The sequence below is a fragment of the Caloenas nicobarica genome, chromosome Z (genome assembly GCF_036013445.1).
Source record: "Caloenas nicobarica isolate bCalNic1 chromosome Z, bCalNic1.hap1, whole genome shotgun sequence".
NCBI lineage: Eukaryota > Metazoa > Chordata > Aves > Columbiformes > Columbidae > Caloenas > Caloenas nicobarica.
In genome coordinates, this window is record NC_088284.1 from 50,079,521 (window position 1) to 50,105,539 (window position 26,019).

The 26,019-nt window shown below is 42.6% G+C and overlaps 2 protein-coding genes across 3 annotated transcripts in view; one reads left to right on the plus strand and one right to left on the minus strand.

The window, feature by feature from the left end:
• The window catches only part of SHC3 (SHC adaptor protein 3), a 56,943-nt gene extending 50,881 nt beyond the window's left edge, over positions 1-6,062 (plus strand). Inside the window, exons 10-12 of the mRNA XM_065655938.1 lie at positions 127-321; positions 2,492-2,787; positions 5,925-6,062. Coding sequence (XP_065512010.1) covers positions 127-321; positions 2,492-2,787; positions 5,925-6,053 — 620 coding nt within the window. The 3' untranslated portion in view covers positions 6,054-6,062. The remainder of the gene's footprint in view (positions 1-126; positions 322-2,491; positions 2,788-5,924) is intronic.
• A 7,499-nt stretch (positions 6,063-13,561) lies between these two features.
• On the minus strand, positions 13,562-24,323 carry S1PR3 (sphingosine-1-phosphate receptor 3). Of its 2 annotated transcripts, none has more exons than XM_065656157.1 (2): positions 24,192-24,323; positions 13,562-18,456 (listed from the first exon to the last, which is right to left on the minus strand). In XM_065656157.1, the coding sequence occupies exon 2, from the start codon at positions 18,277-18,279 to the stop codon at positions 17,134-17,136; it is 1,146 nt and encodes a 381-aa protein (XP_065512229.1). In that variant the 5' UTR covers positions 18,280-18,456; positions 24,192-24,323; the 3' UTR covers positions 13,562-17,133. The 2 variants fall into 2 exon arrangements, with proteins under 2 accessions (XP_065512229.1, XP_065512230.1); XM_065656158.1 differs by lacking the exon at positions 24,192-24,323 and adding an exon at positions 23,915-24,075.
• Between the last annotated feature and the right edge of the window lie 1,696 nt (positions 24,324-26,019).

Here is a 26,019-nt window from a genome sequence, read left to right on the forward strand (position 1 = left end):
TCACATTTCCCATTCTAGGGAATTTTAAACCAGTGGGGAGCGTGGGGGTGTGATGGTATTTGGTCTTTATAACAACACTGTTCTGTCAAATACAAAAAAAGAAAAAAAAAATCTTGACTTTTCTAGGATCTCTGGATATCTGTAGTATGCTGGAAGGGAAATCACAAGTAACCCAAACAGTGGAGATGCCAGCATATGTAAACACCCAGCATATAAATATAGAAGCTCTATTGGCACTTCAGGCAGATGCTGAAATTACCTTCAGTGGAACAGCAGATGACACCAAAGAGACCAGCCCAGGAAAGGATCTATTTGACATGAGTGAGTTCACTTCCTATTTACTCCCTTTCTAACAAGCAACCAAATATGTTTATGCATTAGTTCTGTATAAAAATAATTTTTAAATTCTCCAAATTTTAGTGTTTCTGGTAGAGTTACAGTGAATTTTAGAATTCATTGTGGCTTGGTTTCTGACTGAGTTAAAATAAGGGTGGACAAAGATTAGAAGCTAGTTTGTATTACATCTGAATTATGCTGAGTTGCAGTCTGTGTTGTTCTTAGCATCACGCACAACAATGTTAGAAGGAAAATAAATCATGCAGGAAAGTGAAGGCTGCAGAATTAGCTCCTGCCTGTCCTGTGAATATGTTACTAGAAGTCGATGCATACTACAAAATCTTTGTGCAACAAGGAAGCTGGGAGGGAAATTAAAAGGCTGGGTTATCCCTTGTTCTGCATAGGCCTCCTATCCTCTGTAACTATCTTTTCCAACTTTGAAGTCAGCTTTTCCATAATCAGAATCATAGCCATATCCATAAACCAATGGCCTAAGCATCAGTCATTATTTGATGTTGATGCTACTGATTGTTTTCAGCCTTGAAGATATACTGAACATGAAATATGGGGAAAACAGTTCGATGCACAGAAAATTTTCTTCATTTTTCTACTCTTCCTATCTCAAATCAATTGTTGACACATTATTTATTTAATTCAGTTCACATAATTAAAAGGCAGTGAGACAAAGCAGTTGGTGCCTGTGTGTTCTTTGTAACATAACATATCTATGTTTCAATTATCTCAGTATACATAAAACTGTCTTCCTGGCATGTTTTTGCTGAGATATGGCTCTATTTCCATGAATTAGGGAGACTTTGGGTTGAAAGAAAGGGAAGAAAGCTGAGGGAGTATCTATCTGCGAGTATAGATCTGAAATTAGAAAATTCTGTCTGAAATCAGGGATGTTAATCTTCATTTCTAAGCTTACATGTATTTATACACATTCTTTTCCTAAAAACAGGGAAAAATGATTTTTCACCTTCCAGCCTTCAGTAATCTTTATTAACCATTGGATCATCAGAGAAAAGTAGTATCAGAAAATGTGTCAACATTCCCTAAGTTAATGGTTTGCCAAGCTAGACATGTATTGGACTTTGTGCAGACTGCAATGTATTGAAGACATATATAGCTGATTTTAAGAATTAGCTGAGGCATCAACATGCTGTGGCAGCACAGTATTTACACTATTTCTCTGAGCTAAGTTAACCCCTCTGTGTCCCCATGCAAACACAGCTATGTACTTCTCACATCTGAGCAGTCTGTTTAGAGCTGGTGTATTGCTTCATGGTAGTGCTCTGCAGATGTCTTTTAGTAAGTCTAGCAGGCACGGAACAATAGCTCTTTTTAATATTCACTAGTTGGTCAGATGAAGGAAAAATAGCTTCCAATAGGTCAGCACAGCATATAATGAAGTACACACTGACCTATTTACTATTTCTGTAAGACCATTTGGATCTGTAATGACACATCTTCTCATCCCACTCTACAGAAGGTAACACTAAGTTCAGGATTTAGCTGAAGTTTAAAAAATGCTTCCCTGAGGCTTATCTCAGCCAGGTAAATCACGATAAAGGTGTTGGCCTGTGTCTAGGTTGCAAAGTCCGCTTCCTAGGTGGAGGCTAGGGGTAGGCTGAGTGGTAAGGGTGACTGATGCCTTCTAGACATGCTCTTGGGCTGGAAACTCAGTAATGGATAAATTTTAAATGAATGTGTTGCTTGAAGAGAAACCAGATATGAGTATAACGACATTTGGTATCCATAGTATGCAATTTATTTAAAACAAAACTGTCTGACATACCTGGCAAGACAAAAGGACACCTCTGCCCGATACCAGGCATGTAAATTCAACTGTTGACAAAGCCATTACTGAAATAAAATCACTACCTTTCAAAAGCTCCTGCCAAGGTTAGCTCTGATTTGTATCAGCATCTTTCTGTGCATAACATACATTTTTAACATATTACATTCCTTGGTCTTAATATAATCCATAAATCAGTACGGCTAGCAGTACATTTTCCCTCATTTTTTTCATAAAGGTAAAGAGGAAGTGGCTATAACACAAAATAAATCCTGTTAAAAATTATTGGAATAGCACCATTTTGTAACATTATTTACCTCTGAATGATCTTGCCTTTTTTTCTATTTCCACAACCAGAACCATTTGAAGATGCCCTCAAGAACCAAGCATCTGAGGCTGCATTAAGTAAATCCACCTCCACTGGATGCACCAGTCCTCTTTTATCCAGAGCAGCTGACTGTACTGTAGCCAAAGAGCTGAGTACAGAGCCGTGGTATCAAGGAGAGATGAGCAGGAAAGACGCAGAACAGCTGTTAAAGAAATGTGGAGACTTCCTTGTGAGGAAAAGTACCACGAATCCCGGCTCCTATGTGCTGACAGGCATGCAAAATGGACAAGCCAAGCATCTTCTTTTGGTAGACCCAGAAGGAACCGTAAGTGCTGACTCCTTACTAACACAAGAGGTTTCTGACTTCACACATTTTCTCTACACGTGTTTAATCTTGTTTATAGCTTATTCACAACTGATCGTAAGTACAGCCTCATATCTCTACTATGCCATCACATCTCTAATTCTCTCCCTGATGTTCGGCAGAAGACCCACTGCATGATTTCTGCACATTGCAGGGAGCCTTAGGGACCTGATTCCCCATCGAGGTCCAGCTTTGGCCACTGCAGTACAGTCTTTGTCAAAAGTGTAGCCAAGCCACTCTTTCAGCCTTCTTGCTGAGAAGCTGCTGCTGGCTGTGGAAGTTTGACCAGCCTGTGTGCTGGCAATTTCCACATGACATCTCTGTCAGCCAGGATAGGAACCAGACCCTCTGTGTGTTCCTGCACATAAGCCTGGGAGATAACCGGCATAAACCTGCTCCATCTTTTGCTGCACAGGGACTCCTTTAGCCAACAAAGGAACTCTCCCAGCATCTGGATGGAGAGGGCAGGGGAGTTCCAGTTTTCTGCAGCTGTTCTGTCCCACTTCTGAGGAGACCCAGTCTCATCTGAGAGAATGAAATCATTGCCACATGTTTTATTCTTGACCTCTGGTAGCTGAGAGTGGGCAACTCCTCTTCTTCTGTAAAGAACAACTCCAGATGACAAGCTCCAAAGTAAATGAGAAACTCCTGCAAAGCAGTTGGCCTGTTGGCGTCTCTTTTCATTTGGGAAACCTGCAGCAGAGCAGCTGAATTATGCGGGTCCTGCAGATTCTGTAGCACTGCCATGAGGTAATGCCCATGGTACTTGCTGTAATTACATTTGCCACAGGAGGGCAGTCAAATAATGGTTTTGCACTTTTTAGATGCCAACTGCCTAGTCCTGTGCTTGACCACGACTCCAGCCCGGGGAACTGGCCCTATGCCTCCTGGTGGGTGGCCTCCTTCGCTATACTTTTGCCAGCTGTTTTGTGACTCCTGCAGCTGGGCCCCCTAATTCTCTCTTCAACATAAACCCACACACAGCTGATACAGGCTGCTGCAAGGATAAGGCTGCTGTCTGACGTGGCAAGTGCAGGGATGCTATGTCCTCCCCTGGAGCTCTGCTGGCTGGCATGGAGTACTCAGGCCCTGTGATGATTCCTGGGACATTTTCCTTCTGTAGGAAAAGGACAGAGTTCCCACATCTTTTCTGCATTGCCTCTAAAAGCAGCACTAATTTGCTGACCGCCTTGCATAGGGAGCCCCTTGTTGCCTGCACCTATCCCCTCCCTCAGCCTACTTCTGATGTGCCATCATAGCCCAAATGGCGCTGCAGCTCCTCACTCAAGAGGCACCACTTCATATCAACAGCTTTTCTGTGGCTGTATTTAGGTTAACCGTGCTGTCTATATGATTTGTGGCATCCTGAGCAGCCCTATTTGTGACATGTCAGAGCGGAGAATTGTCAATAAAATGCCAGTGTGTGGCCAGCTGCAGCAGTGTGCCAGCAGCTTGCATTTCTTCTGTGTGGCCCCAGCATGGTTATTTGTGAAAACCAATTCACACAAAGGCTGCCTGAAAATTCATTTCACTCACAAATTACCCAGTGACACATTGCCGCTTTTAAGGGTGTGTTTTCAGAGCAGAGTTAGCTGTCCAGATACTTCTGTTCTCATCCAGCTGACCAATAAAAAAACCAAACCAAAAAACCAAACAACAAACTCTAATCTCTCGTTCAGGTAAGGGATGCTTAAAATGGAGGATTGCAGGATTTTTGCTGGATTTAGAATTAGGGCTTGCACTCTGGTGATGGCAGAGCATATTCCTTATGGTGATAAAACTCTCAGTTGAGTCGAATGGACTGAAAATGTGTTAATCTGAATGTAGACAAGGAAAGTTACTGCTGTTTTAAAGATATCTTTTCATTTTGAAAATATAGCTTTGAATAATTACAGAAAATGATGTTTCAAAGCAGTGTGTTTCGGAAATCAGAGGATCTGTTGTTTTTCTTCAGTGGCACAGCTACATGCAGACTGAGCAGATAGTGTCATTTGCCATCAAAGTTGTTTGTTTCTTTTTTTACTGAGAGAGACCCTGTGCTACGTTTCAAGCAGTTTTGCCAGAACTTAATGATGAAGATGGAAATACTTGAAGCGAAGTGCCCGCCACAGCATAAGCTGTCTTTGGGAAGCTTTAACAAAAGTTGTTCTCTCCTTCTGAGAAAAGTTCAAGGAAAACAGATGACATGTCTCACTTCAGAGCAGTGCTCACAGGCTTTTGCTTGAAGCAGTGTAAAGCCATCCCAATACAAAGCTTTACTGCAGCGTGACATTCTCTTGAGAAGACCTCTGCTCTGCCTGTGGAAGCTGTATGCCTAACTTGTTTCAAATATAAGAAGGAAATGTTTAGTGAAGATGTGGTTAAATAATTAAAGATTGTTTTGTAACATAGATGAGGTTTTGGCCTGTCCTGATTTTTGACCGCTTTACCTTAAAATATCAGTTTCCTTTTATGATGGGTGTAATAATTTACCTAGTGGGATGCTGGTGCAGAGGACTGGTAAATGGGCTAGAAAAATGACTTTTCTTGCCCTGGAGTGTTTAAGTTTCAGAGGCAGAGGGGTGTACCATGCAGCATGGGGCAAACCCACGCCAAGCACCTTGGTGGCTGGATTGCTTTTGAGGGAGGGAAATTTTCCACCACCTGAAGAAGGTCTTTGTTAAGGAAAGCACGAAGATGCTGAGGCGCATGGAGAAGAGTTGGGTTCTGGCATCTCTGGAGGGACAGCTCTTTCTAATGGAAAAGCTGAAAACATCTAAAAGAAACAGGTGGTTTCTTGAAAAAGAAAATTTAAAGTAAAAATCCAGCTTACAAAGTGTTGTACAGAAAGTTTTCAAGCAAACCTATTCAGAAAGAGTAACAGCAGTAGACTGGCCCATAGGTAGCATGCAAAATATCTGCTTGGAGAGAATAGAGGGCCTAAAATAAAAAAAACAGAAGCAAAACTCCAGAAATGCCAAAGTTCCACTGATTTTGATGGGAGGGGTATCCGTGTCTAAAACGTGATTTTGTCATCTTATTCTTAGAGAATTTTAGTGTGAAGTTAAGGGAAAAAGTATTTTGCTGTTTAATCTGTCTTCTTTATCCCTTTTTTGAAGGTTCGTACAAAAGATCGTGTCTTTGACAGCATAAGTCATCTCATCAATCATCACCTTGAGAATAATTTGCCAATAGTTTCTTCTGGGAGTGAACTCTGCCTGCAGCAGCCTGCGGAGAGGAAACACTGACTTCAGATAACTGTTTTAGATTTTGTAATTTGAAAGCTATAACTGGTGGAAGTTGCAGATCTCAAAAAACGTGTACATAAAAAAAAAAAAAAAGCATATTCACATATATTTCACCAGTGTGTTTTCTTTAGGTTTAAGAAGCCCCATTTTACACAGTACAAGTGAAAATTCTCAATGCTTTATGTAGACATGAAGTCACAGCAAAAGGCTTTCTTAAAAAGTAATTTCAATAAAATTGTTCAGATTCTCTAATGTGAATATTGATAGTGTATATATACACACATTATATATATAAATACAGTATATATTTATATTTTTCAAGTCAGTCTGTTGACAATATAGAACTATCTTCTGTGCCATGTGTTTTTACCAGAGGAAAAATGCCAATTGTGATTGTTCAGATAAAAAAAGAATTCAGCAGTCTCAATTTCTTGAGAAAATGAATATTGGGAATCTTATTTCCGATTCTACCTAAGAAGCACAACTATGGGGATAACAGGTAGATTATGCTGGTTAAACATGGAAAGAGTCTGAATTCAGCAGCTAGTATTCCAACTCGGAAATTTAGCATAAAATTATTTTTAAATATGTTTAGTGTCACTGATATAAAAAGCATTTTATCTTTCTGATGTCAAGTTTGAATTCTTATATGATGCTACCTAAAATATTTGTATCTTGCTTTAGCAATGATTTGGTGTGATCTTTCTGTGTATGAGGTGTGTGTATTTGAGTTTTCTAATGAGAATATAACAATATTCTGTAATTTTTATTTATTTATTTATTTGAGTGTTAAGGTTATTTATAAATATTTCTCTGCTTATCGTAAAGGTCTAGGTGACCTTGACTACCAGCCTCCAATGAGATGTTACATAGCGATTAGGCAAGTTCGAGTAACTTGCGTTTAATTGGTTTAATGTGAGAGGTACATTGTTGTTCAAAGACATATCTGAAAAACCTTTTCTGCTTATAAGCAGTGAAAACTGTCATGACTCAGTGGTCAGTTTTGCAAATGATGTCATTTGCATTTACCTACCAAAGCATAACTTGACTTTGTCCTTCAGAAATATCTGAAGATATACTGCTTTTCTCTAAATATCAAGTTGAAAAATACACATACATTAAAGATGCATTTCTGGCAGAAATGTCCTTAGCTTTTGGTACTGGGAAATGTTTTAAGGAAGGTTTGTTCTATTCAAATGCAAGCATTATATGAAGTTATTTTCCCATTTTATGAAGCTTATGAAGAGCCAAATTCAATAGATACAGTTCCTGTAACAGCAAAGTTTGTGCCAGAGTCAAGATTTAGCCTTCAGTGTTCCAAGGTCTTCTCTAGCACCAGCATCTCGAATCAAATCTTCAGACTTGATTCATAAAGGCCAAGACCCAGCAGGATGAATTTAGGTTAGGCATCTGCCTACCCTGAAGTAGTCAATACTTAGATCTACTTGAAATGAGGCTTGGTTTTAAGAATTTGCTAAGTGGTTTTAAGAATTTGCTAAGTGGTTTTAAGAATTTTCTAAGTTTAAAAAATTGGCAAATTATAACCGAACTGACTGAATGATTAACTTAGAATCTATCCAGGTAGGGTCATTATATTAAAATTCTGAACTGTCTTGTACCTTCTGCTTTGAAATATGATGAAGTTGCGACTTGTGAAGTTTGGTTTTGGTTGATCTCAAGAACAAAAATGACTGAGGTCCTAAGACTAATCATGTGATCCGAGCATTGAAAGTACACTTGGTTATGTAACGAAGGCATTCAGAAGCCAAACTAAGACGTTAGTGAACCAAATGCTTCTGATTAATTTTGTTGCAGATAGTTGCTGATATTTCTAGGTCTGGGTGTGAGCTGTGAGCAAAGGAAATAAGTGAAATGCTGCATTGCAACGTAAATTATTATGTCGCTGCAGTTAGTGGCTTTCTTAAAATTTGGATTGTCCTTTTACCAGGTTGGAAGTTGCAAGGGAACTTCAGGAGATCTTATACCCCAAAGCAGTATCCATCAAAATAACTTTATTTAGGAGCATCTATGTCTCACCACAATTCCACTTTGAAGTATCTCGCTTGCCACCTTTCTTTGTCATATATAACATTTGTCATTCTATACTCCCCACTCCCTACAGCCATGTCCTGGGAAGTTTTTGGTGCCACGAACTGTAAGGTAAGTCCTCTTTTGTACTTTGACTGTTGTATATCCCTTCAGTAAGAGCTAGGTGCCTAACTCTCTTAGGTGCCTTCAAAAATCCCACCTGCTGCCTACGTCTGTTTTAGATTCCTAAATGCCTTTTCAGTGTCTGCCTGGAAAAACGTGACAAGATATAAGTCTATGAATGAAGGCACTAGGCATACACTGAAATAAGCATCTAAAATGTTTTCCTGCTGTCCAAGCTGTAGCTGTAATAACCTAGCAGCTGCTTAGCTGCATGCTTTGGTAATAAAAGCAGGTGGCAAGGAGACACAAAATGAAACAGCTTTACAGAAATATTAAATTGCCCAGACTACATTTCACAAACTCTGCCCTCGGGAAAATGTGTCCATTTTAAACTGCTCTGCCAGCACAGCCAATTTGCGCAGCTCAGCTTGCCCATGGCTGTTGCAAAGGTTACACGTCTGGATCAGACGCAGCTTGGTCCTAGGTAGTGGTAGTGCCTTTGGGCTGTGCGAGTGCCCTGCTGCCGCAGTGGGCCAGCAGATCCTGTCCGGCCATGTGCGGTGATCCAGGGGCTCTTCTAAGTCGCTGGGAACCAGATGATCTCAAAGCTGTCCAGAAGGAAGAGCACGTGGGCCAATCAATGCTCCTTTTGTGGATCCTGCTATTGCTTTTTATCACTCTCACTCTGTGAGATTTGGCTTTCCCGTATATGAAAATGGTATAAAAACTGTAGAGCCATTTGGGTAGCAGTTCGAAACCTGTTGTCGTTAAGTCAAAGACCATTTTACACTGAGCTCCACAAGAGCGAATTGAACCTGCTAGAAAGGCAGGGCTCATTTTTGTGAGGAGCCAGCACTGCCAGAGAGATGTAGAATCACAAGACGGGCTCAAATGCTGTGTGACTGGCTGAAAAACAGACAGCTGAGACCATAATAATTTGAGCCTTTTAATGTTTGCCTGTGGTTTTGAGTCTCCTCACCTTTGGTTTTTATTCTCTTCTATGCAATCCCAAAGGCTAGACACTTGCTGGCGGTAATTCAGTGCCATGGCTTCAAGAGCCAGGATTTTACTGAAAGGACAAATTTACTAAACTCAGTAGAAATCAAGGAGGTTAGACAACGTTATGGTATCCTTTAATATTTTCCCAGAGGATAGCTGAGAAGTTAGAACTGAGACTCTAAATATCCTGCAAGACTGTCAAGATTTATCTTGAGTAACTATTTGATTATCAGTTTTGATTCCAGTTGTGTAGCAACTATGTGAACCGTGTGCAATGAAAATGCATTTGATTCCTTTAAAGAAAGAACTTTCAGAAGTGAAACAAATGCCTCTGATTTATTTTACTGCTGATCTAGAGTAATTATTAGGATAACAAAATTTTCCGTAGATGCTGGCAATGATAGACTGGACATTGAGATACAGTTCTGTTCTCAAACTTTCAGTTATTTCACATGCCTCAGAAGCAATGAAACCTCAAAGGCAGAAAATGTGATTCGAAAACTGAATTACCTTCTGACTTCAGTGGGAGTTTGCTCAGTATGAGGACTCCCAGGTTCCCTTCCCTAATGCAAGAAAAGGATGTTCAAATTGGCCATGCCTGGGTGGACACTTCCATGGCTTACTGCCTGCCTCTCTGCCCAGGGCTTTGTGCACACGGTGAGGATAGAAGGTTATGCAGTAGCTTCCCTCCACATCCTACAGGGTTCACAAAGGGAGATAATACTAGCTCTGCCAGAAACCTCCCTGCTGCACATGCTCAATACCATCTTGAACAAAGTACATTGTCCTGGGACCAGGATTTCATTGCAAAATGTGCACTGTCACAGGAAGAAAAATGTTTACTAATAGTCTGGTAAATGTCACCTGCCAGCACTAAATTTTCTATATCCTGGGTTCATTCTTTTTCTCCTTTGTAGAATAATATGCTCACATTTATTATCATCATGGTCCCCAGGCATTATGCTATGCAGTAAGATGAGAATTTCTAAAATTTATACCACAGTGCAATTGCTGCTGGCACATCAAGTGCCAGATGCCAGCTACAATGTATTCATAATAGATGCATATTTAGATATTTGGAAGTTGGAAATGCTCCGTTTGAAAATTAGCAGAGTTTTGCAGTCTCCAGGAAATCTGCAGCTTTAAAGAGCAAATTTGGTACTTGTGAAAGTTCTGAAAACAGGTTACAAATCCTGCTTTCAACCTTTTGTTCTTAGCATCCAATATCTATCTGAAGTAAGTGGCAGAACAAATAATGTATATTAAGTAAACCATATTTACATAAACAAAGTCTAAGCTGAAATAACAGACACACTTCTCTTTTTATCTTTCAGACACTTTCAAAATACATCTCCATAAAATCCAAATTCAGATTTACCTTAGCGCACTATCAAAAATGTTTTGATTTGTATGGTGTTTTTGCTTGAACCTAGAGTTGCACTCTCCATAAATCTATGCTTGCTCAAAGCTGCCAGGATATGGGCAAATGCCCACTAAAAGCTCTGTGCTCAGCAATACTTACTCTACTCACTTGTGAGTAGTGTCTGTGGACCTTGCTCACATCTGCATTGGATGCAGCTGGGACGAGGGCACACCTGTGGGAAAGAAAACATCGCCATACAGTTTGCCTGCAGTTAACCAGAGGCTTGGATAGGGAATGAAAATCTGTGTTGGGAGAGAAAACCCCAGGGATAAGAAATGAAATATGAAGCCTGGAAACACAAGCCAATAGGCAAATAAGCTAGTAATGAGAACAGAGAGCTGTCGCTAAGTTATAAACTTGGTAACTGGTCGATAGGGTGAAAGCAGAACCTCTGGGGAGAGCAACAGCAAAATACTTAGGCAATGCCTATGGCTTTTCTCTTTTTGAGACATTTATGTTCGTAAGCCCTGATTCGTTCCTCTGCATCCTTCAGCATACAAATCTTGTATGGCTTCTGCTAGGAAAAAGCAGGGCTTTTTTTTTTTTTTTGGTCTCAGTAAGGGAGACAAGATTTCAGAGGCACACATTTCTAGCAAAAGCACCATACAGGGAAAAAGCTAAATAAAGAGTGTTTAAACCTTGTTTGACAACAGAACAGGCCGTGGAAACTAAAGGAAGAAAGAAGGTGGGTGACTCATTCTGCTACCCGGCTTTGTGGGAGACAGCACGGGTGACTCAGAAAAGCAAAGTAGCCTCAGATTTTGAGATTAAGATGCAGATTTATGTTTTTGTAGCTATCATGATGGTCAAATAATATACAGGTCAAATGACAGCTTTTTCCAGCAGTCCTCCTTTTTGTTCCATGAGGCAAAAAACACCAAACATACCCAGGCATATATTAATTCAAAATAAGTGAAATTTTTTATCAAGTGAAGAATGGAAAGATTTTAATTGGTATATATTTGTGTCCTTTTGTGGCTACATTGGTGTGACAAATGCTTCTCAGTGAAGTCCTGCAGAGTTAAACCTTGAAAGAAGCCACATTTCTTCTTTTGAGGTAAATGTTTTCCTTTGCATTGTGTGGGCAGCAACGACAAAACAAAAAAGTGACTATTTTGCTGTAAAAGAGCGTTTGACTGTACATTTGTTATTTATTAATATTTATTACTTTTAGAAACATTTTTAACTGAGAATTGCAGGAAAAATAATGTATGTGGAAATATTGTGATGATTTATATTCCCGATCACTTTTGTGAAACTCAAGTTTTTGCCTGTTCACTGATTGTGGTATTCTGGTTATAGAGGCAAATTTTGTCTCTGAGGAAGTCCCTGAGCAACAGAATTTGGAATATAAGTGTCATGCAACTGTTTTCTGATTATTCAGTTTGTATATGATTAACCAAAGTAATAAAATAATGAGCACTATTATCAGACTGAAATGCATGTAAAGTGGGCTTGAGTCTGTTCTGCTATGCTCAGGTTCCCTGATGGCCCAAAGGGTTTTTGGTTTTGTTTTTAATTTGCCTGAAGGGATGCCTGTTTTGTAGCAGAATAAATGAAATTCTACAGGCTTTACCTGGTTATTGAATATTAACAAGTCAATGAACTATTCATTTCAGCAGAAACAGGGATGAAAAATGTCAGAGGACCAAATGGCACATGAGGAGTTTGACCTCAGTTACAGTGACTTTACACCAGAGAAGCTTCCGCTTAATTTGACAGAGGCAACATTGATATCGACAAGTTCATTTTGGACAAATACCATTTTCACAATGCAAGTAGTCACTCGTAGAGGCCCTCTTTCTGGACCAGGTGATGCCCTCTCCTGAAAAGGTATCTTTCCTGCTTGGAAAGGGTAGCCAAGGCTAGCTCACTCCATGGTCTTCCCGTGAAGAGTGACTGCAAGGAGAAGGTCCAGGCAAAACCAGCTATTTAGTGTACTGATCAAAGCAGAAAGGCTTCACGTCAGAAGAAAGCTTAGCTCAGCTGACGTTCCCCAAATCCTCTTCTTTCACCACCCAAGCGTCTCCTTGCAAAGGCCATTCCCTCCTACTCACTTGGAGAAAAGCTGTGCTCAGGGATGCCTTGGGAAGTTACGTTGTTCTTGGGGGGAAGAAATGCAGCTCTAAAGGCAGCATAGGCACCAGCCTGCCTCTGCATGCTCTGCACCGTGCCTCCAGACCGCTTTAGGTGCCAGGAGACCTCAGGTTGCAGAAAGCCTCACAGCTCAATGGTGGCCAAACAGAAACCCCTGATCACTGCTGCCATGCCTGTCCCCCATGAGTTTTGGCATGAGAAGTGAGTGTCCCCAGGCCTGGGGCGGCCATGGGGGTCTACAGCTCCCACCAAAGCCAAGGGGCCGAGCTGCGCCCTTGGTCGTTATGGTGCTTAAATGGCACCTGTGGTGGACATCAGCACAGCTCCACTCAGCAGGGCAGATCAGCTGCTCTCGGGGCCCCAGCATTTTGGCACTGTATACACAGGTGGGTTTCCCGTTTTCTCACTAGAGCAGCTGGAAATGACAAACCTCGTAGGCAGCACGACACCCTAATTACAGTCACTCCTCGTAAAAATGTGCCTCCCCAAGGGAGCAGCCGTGCGTGGTGCTGCCACCAAAGGAGCGCGCGTGTGCCTTTCCAAGGGAGCAGACGTGCCCCCGAGCAGGGGAGCCCAGGCACGCAGTCTGCTCCCGGGGAAGCGGGGGCAAAGGCACCCTCCAGCTCCAGGGCGGCGGACGGAGAGCCTGCCGCCTTCGGTTGTGCAGTGTGCCCACAGACACCGCTTTCGGGCGCAACACCCAGAGTTCAAATGCGTGTTTTCCAAAGAAGGCTAAAACCTTTTCTACGAGTCTCTGAAAAAATGACTGCTACGCAACAACTTTGGTTCAAATGCTTGAGATTTAATTAAAAGTTTTCAAAATGCTTATGGTACCTAATGAGTTGAAAATACTCTGTAAGGCTGTTGGCAATAAAAGACTCTAGGAAAGCATCTTCTGAAAGCTTTTTTTTCCTCCTTAGGTGATTTGCTTTGCATTTCTTCTGCAATCCAGAACCAAAATAAATATTCCAATTCATGAAATAATATGAATGAAATGTTAGTCTCCTTTGTAGCTTTTGCTCCATGTAAAACTAATTGGGAAAAGGAGACATAATTCAGTTTCCTATATGCTCAAATCAGCCTAGATGATAAAAAGCTTGGATTCTTAATTGTATTTTAAGGAATTTTCTAATATTTTAAGGTGAATAAAGCTATTCTTCATCTTTTTCCAGCTTCAAGGATAGGACATCTTCCTGGTTATGGTCTACTGCTGTTAAGCCTTTGGCTTGCCCTACTTTAAAATTTTGCTCTGAAATCTTCCAGAATCCATGCTTTGCCCAAGATGTCTCAGCGGGATGTAGCCACAGAAGACTGTACCCACCACAGGTTTTTTCTCTTCAGTCATAAGTACTTGGTAAATTATATTATCAGCGTTACATGTGAACGCATGAATCTTGGGAGCCTGCTTCAAGTACAGCAGGGTGGCTGTGTGGGAATAGCGAAAGAATGGTGAGGAGGAGAATTGTAAATATGCTCAAGTGACTGCAGCTGTGGTGTAGAAAAACACATAAATCACAAGCAGAACCTCTGTGTTTAGATAACAGGCCTGTGAAAAAAGTCATAAAGGCACCTTATCGTACACCCTTGAGATTCCTGCAGGCGAAGATCAAAGCAGCGTAGTGAACTGCACCTGCGTGAACCCTTATCTACAGGCCAAAATGTGCAGGCTCATTGGTCTGCACCAAGGGCTGAATTCTGCAGTGCCTGCATCTCCACTTGTGTCACCCCTGACCAGGAGATAAGTGCTGTTTCTGACATTCCCTGGTAGCGAGGTAACGAAAATAAATTTGCTCTTTGTGTTGCATCTGTGGCCTCTGGTTGTTCCTCCGGCTTGCTTGCGTCGGCCCACACAGTAGTGAACTAACAAAATATCCCCACAGCTCCAAAGTAAGATAAGGAAATCAAAGTAGAGTGAAAGGTTTTTGTACTGACACACAATCACATGGCCTCCAACAGGGGAGTTGCTTGCATTACTTGTACCCTGACAATAGGCTAGAATACAGATGTTAAAACTCACTTTTTTGTGCATCTTCTTGGACTTTGCCTATTAAAAATATTATTTTTCTTTCACGTAACATCCTTGACATGAGAGTTGGTGTGGGGTCAGCCACAATGTTTTCTCATACCATTGTGTTGCGAATGCCTTTCTGCTCTACAATAGCAAGGTATGCTGCCACATCCCACCACCTCATGAACTAACATTTAGAAGTATACAAATATTTTCACTGGCAGTTTTCAAAGACACAGCTTCAGGGAGCAACCTCCACACTGAAAATACAGCCAGACAGAACTGTATGATCTAAAAACCTGAGCAAGCCATGGCAATGCAATGTCACCAGTTCTATCTCTCACAAAGCTACAGAGCTGCTGACCCAGCCTGTATCTGCAGTTCATATAGTTGTATCATGCTTAGCTTAGTTTTGCTTTTTCTTCTTCTCTAAGTGCACTGCTTTTCAACATTTTTGGTAGAAATTACTTCGTATTTACAACTCTCTTCACAGTTATTTCATTAAAATACAGTTATTCTTTGTTCTTAAAATTTTCTAACAGCATAAAACATTTACAAGCAGATTGTTAACCTGTAAAAGATAATCACAATGCAAACCTCTACTTTTTTCAAGGCTTTTGCTACACACATTACGCGACTTATATGCTGTACATACTCGGTAGAAGTCTAATGTTGCTGCTTTAAATGATTAAGACCAGAGTAAAGCTAAGGATGAGCTCCTTTCAGACTGAATATTAAAAAAGCCTCAACTACTTCTGATTGTACATGTGGTTTGAGACATTAAACACAAATCTTTGAAAGAGCTCAATAAAGTTAGATGCTTACATTCTTACTGAAAGACAAAGGGAATTAATCTCAGAATTTCCTGTCAACCTCCACTGAAGCCTCCAGCTGTAAAGTACTACTGATGGAAGTACCACGGGCCACTCCCATGGGGGTTTGAAACCAGGTGTTTACGAAGTCTTAACTGCTCTAGGTCCCAGGGAATCCCTCTGATGCTGAACACCACCCTGTACTGAGGCTGGTAAGGCAGTGGCAGACCACAAAGCTGTTTTTATACATGTTTTTTCTCTGGAACAGCCTCTCAAAAGAGTAAGTCTGGGGCTCCAGGAAAGTTGGAAGGCCTTCCAAATTAAAAGGCTTTTATTTCACATCCAAGGCAATGTCAGGTATAAACGGAGATACACCCTTCAGCATGATCCTGTTGTACCACGTCTTCCCTCTTGTATCTGTGAAAGTGCCCAGAGGCAGTAGGAGTGTAGGGTCTCAATGCCACAAAATAGGATGTTGTCCCACTGGCTGGACTTCTTCCCTGGGAGAATTTCTAACAAATCCCATGCTGTGTTAGTGCTTGGAGAGAAAAGGAGGAACTCCACCTGGACCTGTCTGTGGTTCATTGCTTTCTGAAATGGCACATCTCTGTTTCAGAACTGACAAATCTCAGCTTAGGTAGTGCATTCACAATGTACACAGGTTTACATAAGTTTGACATACATTTTTAAATATATTGGAAACAGTAAGTAAAAATATATGCATTGAAACAGTACATACACTTGATACATGTGTATTGTTGGGTCACATTTTAACTACTTTAAATAGCAAACATATATAGCATCTCTCAATGGTTATTTACTACTGCTTGTTCAAAATAAGTTGTGCAATGTCACACTGACAACTGTCATGTTGTCTCTCACTGAACGTGAAAAGTTTGAATAACAATGGAAAAAATAAAAATACTGCATTGATATGACATTCTAAAATTCTTGTCAGTTATTATAAAAGCAACTACTTCATATATTTCCAAATATCCCCATTGAAACATAACTATTTGTATAGTTTGTCACCTTACACTGTATACTGCAATACAATGTTTAGCATATTGTAAACTTTTATCAAACTATGACTTTTTAATAAGGAATTGTACACATATACAGCTATTTATACCACATACGTATAAGGCCATTAACATAACAGCAAGATACATATAGAGAACTATAATCACCAACATATGTAATGAGCTTTTCTCTCAGTCGGCAATAACGAGGCTCATTTTCTAATCATCAGCAGTGTATAGTGAATGCTGAAGTTTGTTAACAGATTTTATTGATGTCTTGCAAGATCAGGCAGTGCCAAGTGCAGCCTCATTATACAATGCCATTGCGGTGCACAATGTTATTAGATGTGCATGGACTCCGTACTAGCTGTTGGGTAGCATGAAGAGTTTTTCCTGAATCAGGTGTGTTACTGAATGAACACCCAAAGCAAATGATTGGTGACAAGTAAGTCCTCAAAGTTAAATAAGTGGTTAGTGTTTTCCTCTGTGACTTAAGTGCATGAACACTTAACTACACTTGCAGTTTAAATCTAAAAGCCACAGAAAGGTACTTGTCTCGAGGAGTCCTTCACTTACAGAAGTTTCCATTGTGAAATGAAGATTCATTTTTCTCAGCGACACACGAAGGAACATTAATCTGTGGGAAGTCTTCCTTTGGCTTCTGGGTATTGCTGCTGCTGGATTTACTTCGACTATGGTCTGGTGTGGGCTGAATAGGCAAAGATCTGGCCACTTTAGATTTCACCAGGCAGCCACAAACAAGGCGAAAGAAAGCCCGGCGCATTTCCTTACTAGCCAGAGTGTAGATGATGGGGTTCATTGCGGAATTTATGACCGCCAGAGCAATAAACCAGTTGGCTTTGTACAAGACAGAGCACTCCTTGACTTTGCAGGCCACATCGATGAGGAACAGGATGAACAGTGGAGACCAACAGGCAATGAAGACACTAACAACGATCACAACAGTCCTAAGGAGTGCCATGGACCGCTCCGAGTTATTGTGGTTAGTGACATTACGACTGCTGGACTTTACCAGGATGTAGATACGGGCATAAAGGATGACAATAGCAACCAAAATGGCTATGAAGATACTAATGCAGAACACAACATACTTCTTGGAGTACAGAGGCAAAATTGTTGAGCAATCTGGTAAGTTGTTTATACAGTTCCAGCCGAGGATGGGTAAGGCACCCAAGGAAATTGAAATAAGCCAGCATGTACCAATGAGAAGGAACACTCTGTATTTTTTATTTGCATCGTAAGGTCTCATTTTAATCATGGTCAAATGCCGCTCAATAGCTATTGCTAGTAAGCTGAAAGTGGAGGCTCCCAGGGCAACAAACATGCTGCCTTCCCTAATGAACCAGATTGTGGAGGACAAGCTCAGGGTTTTCTTCCCAGACATAAGAATGTTTACTTTGTAAACAATCCCAGCTAAAAGATCACAGAGAGCTAGATTGCCAATAAAAAAGTACATGCGGTTGTGAAATTTATTGTTTTTCCATATGGCAATCAACACCATCAAGTTTTCCAGGACTATGAAACTACATAGGATCAGAAATGCAACAGTGGACAGGTCTACGCTATCAGTTGCCTTTTCCCTTAAAATAAGCTTTCCTGTGTAATTATAATGCAGTACGATCAGAGAGTCCATCTCTTCATTTCCTTGAGGGCTGACAAGAGCATCAGGTGCCACGGTAACTGCTGCCATCATTTGGTCGCCAGTGCTGGACTTGCCTTCTTTAGGATGACAAGAACTTAGTTCCGATAATTTTCCACAAGAGGGAGATCAAGCCACGTTCCTCCAAGCACTCCTCTGGGCAGGCGGTGGGTATCCCCAGCTGCAGCAAGCCTCGCATATTAATTCGGAGAATGGCTTGCAAACCAGGCTCTGAAAATAAAAACAATAAATGCAACATAAATCTCGCTGTCTCCCCAGGTCACCCATGGCCCATGCGGGTGCTCAAGCCACAACATACACTCAGGAGCCAAGAGGGACTCTGGCTGTGATGGGGCACCAAGGTCTAGCATTGCATCCTTATCAAGGTAGTTGTGGGTAAGCCCTTGGTCATGCTCTGCACAGATGCAGCTCTGCCAGGGAAATATGAGGGCAATGCGCTTATAGGTGTTTCTCCCTACAAAACTTCCATGCTAAAAAAAAAACCCAAAACACAGAGGAGCAATGAGAAAGATCAGCAAATGGACTCAGGAAGCCCCAGTGTGCACAGCAACCAGCTCACTTCTCAAAAAAGACCTAAGTGTACATGGTGCTACCAAAACACTACACAACCATCGCTGCCTGAGGAGCGGGGCAAAACTCACTGCTTTCGAAGCTTGTTCCTGTGCAGACTTAAGGCAGCAAAGAGCCTGAGAAAGTTGGTGTCAGGTCTTGATGCCAGTTTGTATGTTGCCAATGCCTAAAATAACTTTCCACCCTTAATGGTATAAAATGACGCTATTTATTACAATTAATACAATTTACACAATTAATACAATTTATTAATACAATTAAGGAGGTGATCTGAAAGCCAGCCATCATAAAACCAATACTAATTCCCATTCAAATTAGTTGGATTTCTGCTACATTTAAAAAAAATAAACATAACAAGTCATATCTTTGCAAGTTCTACTTCTTTTTACGGCTCACTTCACTTTTTTTTTTCCTTTGCATGTGTATACAAGACAAATATTTAAAGTGTTTTGGTTTTTTTAAGAAAAAATAGTTATACCAACTTCAATTGTCCTTCTCAATTTACTTCTGTTTTTCTTTAAGTTATGACTTAGATTAACTGCAATGTTTACCCATGGACTTTGATAGGCTGCATTTTCACGGCAGATCCTCCTCGCTGTCTTTTTTCATTGGCATACATAAATATTGGAAGAGATCTGCACAGCTTCGTAAAAATATCAGAAGATGTCACAAGCACTTACTGTTTTACCAGAAATGTTACAGTTTAGTTGCTGCATACGCCAATGAGAATCAGTGCTCATGCTCCAAACATATATATTGAGGATGAACAGATAGATAATTTTTCAGCTCTGTAACCAAAACAGGATGAGGAGAGAACTGGTTCAATTTGAACCAAATTTGTAAAGATTTTTTTTTTTTTTCTGGGAAGGGAAAGAAACACATGAAAGACACATTTATAAGACGGGTATCAAGGGAAGAAATCGAGATCTCAACCTCTGCTAGAGACCAACACACCAAAGTTTTCAACCTGCAGCCTGTACATCCCAAGAAATATCTGATTTACTCTGGGTAACGGAGTGGGCTTAGGTTTAACATAGAAGTGTCTGTACTTTCACTGGAAAACAGCAGCCTTCCAGTACATAAAGGGGGCCTACAGAAAAGATGGGGAGGGATTCTTTATCAGGGACTGCAGTGACAGGACAAGGCGTAATGTCTTTAAATTGAAAGAGGGTAGATTTAGATTAGACATAAGGAAGAAATTATTTACTGTGAGAGTGGTGAGACACTGGAACGTGTTGCGCAGAAAAGTTGTGATGCCCCGTCCCTGTAAATGTTAAAGCCCAGGCTGGATGGGGCTTTGAGCAACCTGGTCTAGTGGAAGGTGTCTCTTCCCATAGCAGGGCAGCCGGAACTAAATCTTTAAGGTGCCTTCCTTCTATATACAGGTTTCTTAAGATCAGGAAAACATGTCAGCCACTGCTGTTCCAGCAGTCTGTTTTGGGCACTTGAAAAGTGGAAGATGCATTTTTAAGTGCCTTCTGGAAGACAGAAAGAGCAAACCACATCCCAGATGAATTTAAAGGATGATTTAAAGGATGACCCACGCCCTACTTTCCCACCCTCTCTTTTCCTGGATTCCATCCTTCAGGAAAGAAGTAATCTGACAAAAGCCTACAGTGGATTGTCTTGAATTCTTTAGTACATTCAAGATGTTTTAAAATTATTTTCTGATAAAATAATTTGCTATTTACCGATTATTATTATTTCCCCATTCTAGTTTTTAGGTCCAAACTGCTTTGGTGAAAAGACCCACTGGGAGAGACATATTATCCAAGAAACACAGTTGTTGCTTGATGACTTCAGTCTTTTTTACTCTGAAGATGACAGCAAGCATCTCATTCATCTCCCAGGACCACAATTGGGCCCTCGAGTTGTTGACCTCTTTTCTGAAGCATTTTAACAGTGAAGCTCTTCAACAGAACAACTTCACCTCAGCTAAGGTTCAATTTAATTGTAATTGAGTTACAATCTGCACACTGTTATCACAGACACTATCACAGTCTTTCATTGTATTGGCTTATAACAAAATGCCACTGTGTCCATATGAATTGCAAGTGCTTTCCACTGTAAAATAAACAATTACATTTGACTAGAAAAGTACTTGTTAACAATAGCTCAACCAGCAATACTCACCAGACTGGCTGGTGGCTGCCTGAGAGAATCATATTCATATCATTTAAGAGGACCACATGCAACAAAAGACATGTTTCTGTAAGTCTTTCCCGGAGTTATCATGCTAGTATACGAAAGGACAAATACGTCTATTCCTCTGAAGAAAATTATATGCCAGACTTTGGACTTCATTAGCCACCACTCAGCAGCTGTAAACGGTGATGACTCTACTAAAGGCAATGGTGCTACACCAGTTCCCCTGGCTGAAGGCATAGACAATGCACTCAATCAGCAGAAATCATACATGGTCTCTTCCACTGTAATTGCTTCTTGTCTTAAAATTATTACAGCAAACTTAGTATCTCAAAAGTAAATCTTTGCCTGTGACAGGCTAGTGGAGGCAATGGAGGCAATGGAGGCTGTAACATTATTATTTGCCAAGACTATCAGGCAATGAGTATCACTCACAAACCACTTGAAAGTCAATATAAATAATACTTCTCCTCTGGTAGCAATATTTCCAGGTGATATCTTTCAGCTATACTACTTTTTTTGTTTTCCTCCTGCTTTGTAGCCAATAACTCAGAAAGCAGATTCATTTTTTAACAGTTAGAAAAATCAAAGTTGGTTGTATATTATAATATCAAGAAAGCAGCAGCCAAGTCCAGGATATCTGTCCCACTGCTTCCTGACTGCTCTACAACTCACTCCTCAAAACATCTTTGTTCCAGTCACATACCGAGGATTACCCACTAGATGCAAATTACAGACCTCAAGCTCGAAATAGTAAAAAAAAAGAAGACCCCAATAGCCTGTCTGTGGTATGTTATGTGTTGAGCATTGCATTTGTTAGGTACCTCAGTACCTCAAGATCTTGATACCACTGGAAATTAGTTTTATTTCCTCTAAAGCAAACTGGAGGATCCCTATCGCTGCATCACCAGGTACCACTAGAAAGATAAACCTATCAGCAGTGCAGGAACAATCCAGTGATAACCGAAATAGCATTTCCTAAATTACTCAGATAAAAGCAGTGGTACAATGTCAAGAACCACAGTCATGTGGAAGACAATTCAGTCACCTCCTTCAGCTATTCAGCTGACCTTTGCCCTCCCTGCTCCAAGGATAGAGGGAGCAGTTGGGGTCAGCAGCGAGCACCATCATTTGCTGCTCCTGGGAAATTTCCCTGCCCACTGCTATGCTTTGGGGTTTACACAGCAGTTAGTGTGGTCTGCTGCAGAGGTCATGGATCCTAGTAGGGTAAATCACCCTTCCAAGTTGGAGCAGGGGCTCTCCAGCATGGCTCACATCCCCAGGGTCTACCAGGGTCTAAATAGTCCCTGTGCCATGCGTACCATGGAAACAGTGGTAGGCCAGGACCCCCGGATCTGCCATGTGGTAAGGCACACCCTCACTGTGATCTCCAGCCCCACTACTCAGGGCTGTACCTTTCACCAGCTCCCCAGAGATAATGCGCTGGGTAAGGCAGTTGGAGCCAACCTGCAATTTTCCTCTGGGAATGTGTAATTCCCAGTGCCAGGAAGCAAAAGAGAACTGGTGATAATGAGGATGCCAAAGCCATCCAGCAACCATCCCTAGTACATCTTCACTCTCTGCTCCCAGCAGGCGCTCTGGTAAGAGTCCCATGGGGAGCTGAGAGCTTTTACCATCTCACAAGTCACTGGGTACTTTACAGCTGGAAGAATAAGAAATTTCTATTTTCAAAACAGTGAGCCAAACTGTTCTAATTTTCATGATATCCTGAAGTCAAAGCAACAAGTGAGAATAAAGCACAAGCAAGAACAGGACTTTCCACTACCTACTTTTGCCTACACAAGAACATATGATGCCACGCGTTCAGTACAGTCACTGTAATTCAGTTGGAATCATATTTTCCTGCCTTCCAAATATTCACAAACAGGCGTCACCAAAAACACTGGACCCCCCTTCACCACCACCCCCACTCCACACATCACAGTCTTCCCTTCTCTTCCACACACAGTCATATTCTTTGGCCACCAATGCCAATTTTAAGACAGGCAAAGAGAAAGTCAAGAATGTACATCTGAAGCCAAACTTTTGTATGTATTATTTATTTTGAAAGCCTTTCCAGATGAAAAGTAAACATGTGTCATTTATCAGACACACCCTGGTAGAGTTAAGAACAGAAAAGGCTTTTGAGAATAGCAGCACATTTGAATACACATTTCCACTCCGAAATTAAGCTGTGCTTGTTGCAAATGAAGTTTAGACAACAAACATCTGCTGCAGAACAATGTCTTGGAGAACTCAAATAAACTTTAAAAAGATTTTTTTTAGAGGTGAATGTGCTGGCAGCTTACAGTCTCAGAAAAGCCTTTAATAAATGGTTATTTTTCTTGGCTTTTGGATTTTAGACATCAGTTTGTATTTTGTAATTCTGAGCAGCACACACGCGTAACTCATATAGGAGCCAGCGGCTGCTTAAATTCTTGCACGTTAAAAGAAGGAACATTTACTTCTTCCCCCTCGCGGGTTCCCAGCGCTCCCGACCTATTCCCGCCACTCGAAACTCCTGTATTCCGTTCACGAATTTGCACTGCTGCAGCGACATGAACTTTTCGGGGTGACTAAACTACTCAAGAATATCCCCGACGTGTCCGCGGTGTGACAGTCCCGCACGGAAACATTATTCGAGTCTCGGGCTCCACTCAACCCGCCTCCGCTCCCTGCCTGCCACTGCGCCTTTACCTGACGGCCCGAAGGACCGGCCAGCACGGTGGCTCTCCCGCTCCCACGACAACCGGTACGGCAGGCGGAGCGGTGCCGCTCCCCCAGACCAGCCGCCCGGGGACACCTGACACACCGCTCGCCGAAGGGGGACAGCGCGGCCGCGCCGACGGCCCCGACGGGCGGGCGTGCAGTGTGGGGCGCAGCCCGCCGCCCCGGCAGCGGGGAAAGGGGCAAAGGGTGCGGGCAGGGCTGTCTCGGAGAAGAGGAGAAGTACCTGCTGCGCCTCCGCCGCGTCCCCCCGGCGCTTTGCGGCCACCGCATCCGATCTCGCCGGCTGCACGGCGCCGCTCGGCCCCCGCGGCTGCGCTGGGGCGGGCCGGGCCGGGCCCGGCCGGGCGGGGCTGGGATCGGACCCGGCCCTGCCCCGTCGCCGCTCCCCGCGGCTCCGCGCCGCTGCCCGAGCCGCCCCGCCCGGGTACCCCCGCCCGCCCGCCCCTCCGGGCTTTTCTCTGCCCCCACTCCCGCCCCGCGTCCGTCTCCCCGGCTCCTGCCTCCTGCACGCTGCTCCCACGCCGCCGTCGTCCGCGGTCAGGCTTCGGTCCCCGCTCCGGCGGTCGTTGCCTGCCCCCGTCCCGCCCCGCTTCCCCCCGCCCCCCTCGACACCCACTCGTGGCCGAGGGGGTTCTCCGGCGGGGCTGCCTGCTGGCCTCAGGGCACGGCCGCGGGGGAAGCACCAGGCGTTATGGGCAGCCAGGGGTGAAATGTGAGACGGCAGAGCCCGCCGCCGAGTATTTGTAACGTCCATAAAAATGCGAGGGGGAGGGAGGACATGCTGGGTAGTCCTTACTCAGCTCGAGCTCTGGGCATGCTTGAGTGAGGTTTACCTCTCCTGCATCTGCCCCTCTGCTTTACTGTGTCTAATATTTTGATCTTCAGAGAGCTCGAAAGGAGTGATGCGAGCCGAAGCATTCAGAAACTCTGAGCAAAAATACGGCTGTTTTGACCCTGACCTGCCAATTAAAGCATGTTCTTAGTAAGGTACCTTTGATGGAGTTATCGACCGAATAACAGCAACTCGGGGATAGTGATAGGCATGCAGATTGCCTCAATAATGGGAGCAGCACGTTGGAAAAGAAGTTGAAGCCTGGATCCTACAACCATCTGATTTAAAAGTACTTGTAAGATGCCTGTGGGCACATGAAAGCTTTCTGTCAGAAACGGATACAATGAGCTGGCAAACAGGAACACTACAACAGCCTTGCTAAGCACAGGCAGGCATGTAGGGTTGCCTAGTTGTCTTGCTGCAATCAGTGTTTTCAGTGTTTTTCTTGGGAGTCTCCTGTCTGGAGCTGGGCATCGTCACACTGGGACTCATGCCACAGGTCTGGCTGTCGGATTGCCTGCACTGCTACTCGGTAGGGAAGAAAAGTCCTGAAAGAAAGCAGAACTAGGCTTTTTATAGCCATAAAGTTAAGCCGATCTAGCAGAACAAGTGGTTTGCTTCTGTGATTGCTTTTTATCTGCTGAAGATGAGTAATAAAAGTCTTCTGGTTTAGGGCCTTGATAGGAAATAACTACTACACAGGGCAAAATGCTGGTAAAATAATTTTGAAGCTGATAGACCCCATGGATACGGCCCTGCTTAGCTATGGATGGGGCTATAGTGCAATGCATGGTGGTCCTGGCCTTATCTCCTTGTCCTCCCATCAGGTGTGCTGTGTGAAAGCTGCTCTCTTCTGTTGAAGGGAAGAGCAGTAGAAAAATTCCACACCACATAAAAGCACACACTGCCTTTTGGCAAAGGGGAGCCTGGGTCAGTGAATCTGTGCTCTCCCATTGCACAGCAAAGCCTTGTCCAACAGTTTCCCTGCAAAATACCCCTGGAAGCTCTGTAGTCCTCCTGTCAGCCACTTGCCACTTGTTGTCAAGACCCAGTTCTTGCAGAGCAGATGTTTAGTAAGCAGCCTCTGGCCTTGCTCTGTGGTCTGCTATTATTCCTTGTTCTTTTGCCTATATTCTTGTCTTTTCTTCACTACGTTTTATCTACTTGGAGAGGGGAACCACAAGAAATAGTCATTCTGATCAGACTATTGTGGGTGAGGGGACAAGATACCACCACCAGAAAGATTTTTTGGCAATGGTGCCAGGAGGTGGCAAACTGTGCCTCGCTGCCTGTGATGGATTTGATTTGCCCTGCTCAGCTGGCCTTGCCACCACCCTGTAGGAGAAGTCCACAACAAGGCCCCACTATCTTATAAAGACATTACTCTCCTCTGCAGGGGAGTATGCATAGGAAATGGTGTATTGATGGTGCAGATCAGATGTTATCTCTGACTGAGACCTTTGGTGGTGGTGTCTGTTGTGGTGGTGTCTGAAAAC

Bases quoted from the DNA above. Each gene is read 5' to 3' on its own strand.
- S1PR3 (XM_065656157.1), bottom strand. From the start codon at position 18,279: ATGATGGCAGCAGTTACCGTGGCACCTGATGCTCTTGTCAGCCCTCAA.